The following is a 6,000-nucleotide window of genomic DNA, read 5'->3' as shown; positions in this document are numbered from 1 at the left end:
TCATTTCTGATTGCCACTCCTTGGGCAGTAAAAAATTTGTCGTTCAGTGAGGAGTTTGTAGGGGAAAAGCTGATGTTTGAGAAGGATGACATTTTTTTTCACTTTCTGTCTCGCACAAGGAGGTGACCAGGCGGGAACGCGCCGGATGAGGGACTGCCTCTCTTGGTGGCGCGTCGTGCTTTATTTTTGTTCCATGGCTGTACCAGAGAGGAGAGAGTGTCTGTCTCCGGCAGTGTGCGCTAGTCCTCCGGGAACAGCCGATTTCAAACAGATCTGCAGCCGGCTAGCGGCGGGGAGATGCAGCCGGGCTTGGAATTAGCTCGCTTCGGTCTACTTTGTTGCTGCTGCTGTCTCCTTGTCCCGGTCCAGAGCTGTGGACCTGGCCGGGGTTACGGCAGGAGGAGACCGTCCAGAAAGCTCACTCCTCTTCTCTACAAACAATTCATCCCCAATGTTGCCGAGAAAACCCTGGGGGCGAGCGGCAGATCCGAGGGCAAAATCAGCCGCAGTTCCGAGAAATTCAAGGAGCTGACTCCCAACTACAACCCTGATATTATATTCAAAGACGAAGAGGACACCGGGGCTGACCGTCTCATGACACAGGTAAGGTGAATTCTGCCATTCAACCAGGGACCAGCGACTAAGAATCAAAACAGATCGGGTTTAATAAATCCTCGTTCTTGTATGTGTATATGTGTGTGTGTGTGTATGTATGTGTGTAATATATATACACACACATACATACATATAAAATTCCTTAATCACAACAAATAATTAAGCAGATTATCAAATGGGAGGCAAATCGAGAGCACCTTGAGATGGGGTTCAGATGCCGCATCCTTATCTTTTTATTCAGCCAGCGCCATTTAGAACGATACCATCGTATGTTTGTTTGTTTGTTTGTTTATTTGTTTACACCCCTCATAATTTTAAAATAATTTATTTTCTTAAATGGAACGGGGCGGGGATGTCTCTCATTTCTGCTCTTAAAAATGTTGCTCTATGAAAGGCTGATTGGATTCTAAAAGAATGCTCTTATTTGTTCAGCACGGGCCATTTAGAAGCCTTCATTTGGCACTTAATTGTATGAATTATTCCGTAATTTGGAAACCCCGCATTTTAAGCAAGACAAGGAATTTCCACTAGCCCCTTCCCTGCAAGGTGCAACACTTCGCATTCCATCAGCACTGACCCTGCGCCATTCAAGGGGACTTTGCACATGACCATTTTTTGAATAATTTGCAAACAACGTATGTTTTGATTATAGCTAGAGGGTAGTACTGAAAATGTATTATTTAATGAGAGATGCAGCGGGCTTCATCTCTTCCTAAACTGGTGGCTTCTATATATAGACAATGACCATGAAGCGTAGCTTCAGTGAAGAAACAAGCCGGAGTGTGGCTTTAGACAAAACAATCACCCTGAAATATTTGCGATGCTGAGTTTGAAGGGAGAAAGAAAGCTGCTGATCTTTGCTACCGCCTCTCTTTTCCTTGCACACTACTGCAGACTCTCTCTCTCTCTCTCTCTCTCTCTCTCTCTCTCTCTCTCTCCCTCTCCCTCTCCCTCTCCCTCTCCCTCTCCCTCTCCCTCTCCCTCTCCCTCTCTCTCTCTCTCTCTCTCTCTCTCTCTCTCTCTCTCTCTCTCTCTCTCTCTCTCTCTCTCTCTCTCTCTCTCTCTCTCTCTCTCTCTCTCTCTCTCTCTCTCTCACCCTTGAGCAATTACTGGGGTGACCTCTAGCCAGCCAGGACTGGCTGGTTGGAAGATGTTCAGGACTCGATACCATGGTGACTAGAGTCTGCATCCCGATGTTATGAAGACTGTCGGGATCAGACAGTCCTGCATCCCGTTGCTATGGCGATGGGGGCCGAGATGAGGGCCGCCTCAGGCCCCCTGGAGTGAGGAGTGATCATCACGTCCTCTCCATCTCTGCCTTGTATCACCGTCGTGCTCGCTGCTGTATCCCCCCCTCTTCCACCTTCACCCTTCCCCCGCCCCCGCTTTCTGTCTCCATGACCATCGATCTCACCCTAAGTCTCTCGCACTGGATGAATATTTCCAAATGTCTCGGATTCACGCATTCTGTGTTGTGGGTGGGGGCGGTGGTGGGCAGGAGTTTTAACAGCTTGCTTGTTTTCTGATAACCTTTAGCGATTCCATTCTCGAGCTTCGGTAGTGATAAGAAGATGGCCAGAGCGGTCGGGGTGGGGTCACAAAGCAACCCCCAGAGGCTGGGCGAAAAGTGCCTGGATAACACCATAATAGAGGTGACACCAGCCTCTAACCACGGCTGATACCTATAATGGGCATCGAGTTTTAAGTTATCTAACATGAAACAATTTTTAAGTAACTTATTTTGAATTTCGTCACTCGTGCTCTGTTTTTGAAATACCTAGGTCTCTACATATCAAGTCCATGCTGTTTCCAGTGTTTTCTATTTTACAGAAGTGGTAAATATAAAGTATTTTGCAAAGCCTGGCTGGAGAATATTCTGTGCCCACCCACACAGACGCAGAATGGTTTTCCCGTGTAATTGTCAAAGGGATTTTAAACAGGGTCACCATTGTTGTTCTGAAGCATGATCTGATTAAAGATAGAGATTAAAAAAGGTTTCATTGACTGTTTAGTTCGAGTTAATAGATTATTTGCATCAGAGACCTTTGGGGGTGACGTATTCCATCGCGAATAGAACACGTCCCGAAATGCTGAAAACCAAATTAAAAAGGTTGGTCGGGAACCAGTTGTAGACTGAACAGAAAATTATGGATATTTAATTTGTGACGCTTTAAAACTGAACTGAATTTTTAAAAAACAACAAACGTACACATTTGTTTTCTTAATATTCTTACTTTGAACAATGTCAATTTTTGTTGTTCTTTCCCCCGCACTCATTTGTATCAGTGGAGCATCAGGTTCATTCTTTCATCATACTGAATTAGTTAATCTGACTTGGGATGCAAATTAGCCTCAGCATCTTTGGAAGAAGAAAAGTAATAGTTGGAGTGGGGAGATAACAGGTAGTGTTTTTGATTCTTTTCAACAACCAGAGCCTCTTATTATGGGATCATGGGATTTTAACAGAGGAAGCTGTGCTGATCACATAGCAGCAATTCCATCACTTAACCTCTTATACAAAGTATAGCTACTTGGGGGACCATCAAAAACATTTGGGATTGTATCCCCATATATTTGTTAACTTCATTATGGGTAAATTAATCAAATAAGAGGCAATGTGAATAAATGTTCCTTATTTTTATGGTATTCTAGGACATTTATAATACTAGATCGACAGAATACACATTCAATTCAAATTCAATTCAGACTCAAGTTGACATGACTTCTCTCTATGGCAATGGTTCCCCTTTCCTCAGTCAAGCCTGCACTTGGAAAATTAAGTTGAACATCTATGAAGGACTGATACTTGACATCTAGCTGATTTCAATGTGACAATCACATTTGCTATTTCAGCAGCCTGCTGCAATCTTTTCTTGCCATCTATCTCTAAATAAGGCTAGGTGGTGGGTGTTTAACTTGTGAACTGTGGAATGATCCTCTCCACACCAATCGCAAAATTGATTGTTCCAACTCTGCAATAGATCAGAATTTGTAACACAAAACTTGACACCATAATAATGGATAGGATAGTAATTTTCTTAGTAGCATAACAAAAAATAACAATGTTTCTAATTAAACTGGCAATAAAACAGTGAAATCAAATGATCTAGTTTTAGGATAATTGCTGCTCTGACAGCCCAGTGCTACAAATCAATTCATTACACAAATGTAAAATCTTAATCCAATTTTGCCTTTACAAAAGTTTCCTCCTAGCCATGAATTAAATGTGTGTGTTGCCTGGATCAGTTAATTATCTGAATCAATATAACATGATCATTGCCTTTTAAATATTACAGTTCTACTCTACTCAATGGTAAAATGCAAGTTCAAGCTATTTTGTATTAGAATGAACAATCACTTTTTCCTCCATGTCCCCTAGTCTTCCTTGTTGTCTAATGCCTATTCCAAAGTATAGGACATAATTCTATAGGTTCTCCTGTCCTTCACCTGGGTGACTATTAGGTTATGTCAGATATACATTGACAGACACTTTGTGATTGTGGAACCAATCCAAGGCTCAACCAGTGTCCACATGGACCCTTAGACATCCAGAACCTTCATTGTCTCACCACAGTGCCTTCATTGTTAGCACATCTGAAACTCAGTCAAATAGCACCTCACATATTTTGTGCTAAAATTATGACCAGTTTTAAGATTTCAACATTATAACTTTTTGCTGAGTAAATATAGATTGTGTTCATTTTCATGAGTGCTGATAATGGGACAACACAGGTGTACTGTCATTGGAAAATAAAAACAGCCAAAGTTAGAGATTTTATTTTTACCTGGGAAGCTGTTGTGAGCCAGATTCAGTGGCTGAAAATGAGGTGGAAGCTAATTCAACAATAGCTTTAAAAAAGGAGTTTAGTATAGGAAGAATCTGGATGGCTATGGGGAAACAGCAATGAAGTGGAGCTAATATACTTCAAAGGGCTGGTATAAGTATGATGGGCCAATGGCCCTGTGCTATATAATTCTATGAATGGAAGACACGGCAGCAAACTCATCCTCTACTTCTGTTGATTGCTAAAACATGTAATATACAGGATCCAAAGAATGGAAGTGGCATTTGAACAATCTGTTCATATCAAGAAAATCATGATGGTGTGATTCATACACTGTGAATGGGTGGAACTGAAATCTCTGCAGAATTCACCCAGATAATAAATAAGCTTTGTTCAATGTATAAAGATGAACAGAAAAAGATGTGGTCTTCCCAGAAGGATATTATTTTACCTTTACTGTTTTAAAGGGCTAATGCTGGCTGAGAATTCCTTTGTCGACCCCAATGTGACTTCAATAATCAAGATGTGATTTCAAGAAAGTATACAATGTAACCTTACTATTCACTTACTGGTAGAAGCCTAACCCTTTGCTATTTTAAGCTTCCTTGTAGTGCCAATTTTTTAAGTGGGTGCAACTTGTCAGAATTATTTAAATTTAAATATTGTGGAATTGCTTAAATGTCAATTTTATACAATTGCTATTGTTCCATTTTCTAACTATGAGAAGCAAAACTGGGCAGTAAATTAGGGATGTTATAATTTGTCAACTTAAAAATATGTGAGGAGAACAACAAAGAAAGCAATTGGGGGAGCTGGATGGTGTGAAGCTTTCATATTCATTTTAAAGCTTTGAAATATTTTACTGTAGCAACTGGAAGTTGTCAAGAAAATCATAAAACAGAGAAATGAGAAGGTCCATAGATTTAACACTAGCACCAATTTATCTTGTGTGGCACTTGCTCTTTCTCTAGATCACCGGCATCAAGACTTCATAAACTCAACTCAAGATGCATTGAGAGATGCATACCACAGTACTTTTTTAAGATAGCTCAAAGTCTTAAACTTATATGCTTTAATACTGTGCATTATGTTCATTTTATGACAATATTCATACACACTCCATTAAGTACTGCAGTCAAACGTAACACTTACAAATGTGTCTTAATGTTTTGATAGCAAATTTAATTACATATTTTATGATTTTTGTTTTGTACCTGGCTGGATCTACAAAAATGTGACAGAAATTTTCATTAGTTTAATTTTCATAAGAGGATACATGTGAAATCTGAAAACTGAAGGGCAATTTCCCAATATCCTGTAACTATTATGTCATCTACATATAGAGCCTAATTCTCTCTATAATTAAACAAATTTTACCTGTTAAATTGGGAAATCACATTTAAATTAGGCTGTCAAAATCCCAAAAAGCAATAAGCTTCTGAAGAGGGACACCCAACAGTCCATTCAGTTAAAGCACCATGGTCCAGAAAATCAGGCAGGGTGTAGTTCTAGCCGTTGATGGGCCAATACATTCCTATTATATCCAACTAGTATAATACCTAAAAGAAGACATTATTCTACCAAGACATTATGGCCTGAT

General features: G+C 40.2%; 1 protein-coding gene across 1 annotated transcript in view; it reads left to right on the top strand.

Annotated features, from left to right (window-relative positions):
- Positions 1-224: 224 nt before the first annotated feature.
- Positions 225-6,000, top strand: part of dhh (desert hedgehog signaling molecule) — a 116,354-nt gene continuing 110,578 nt past the window's right edge. The window contains exon 1 of the mRNA XM_073070973.1: positions 225-603. Within this exon, the coding sequence (XP_072927074.1) occupies positions 298-603 (306 nt within the window). The 5' untranslated portion in view covers positions 225-297. The remainder of the gene's footprint in view (positions 604-6,000) is intronic.

This window comes from Hemitrygon akajei, chromosome 18, assembly GCF_048418815.1.
Source record: "Hemitrygon akajei chromosome 18, sHemAka1.3, whole genome shotgun sequence".
Classification (NCBI taxonomy): Eukaryota; Metazoa; Chordata; class Chondrichthyes; order Myliobatiformes; family Dasyatidae; genus Hemitrygon; species Hemitrygon akajei.
Note: the sequence above shows the minus strand (reverse complement) of the source record. Positions and strands in the feature narration are given on the sequence as shown.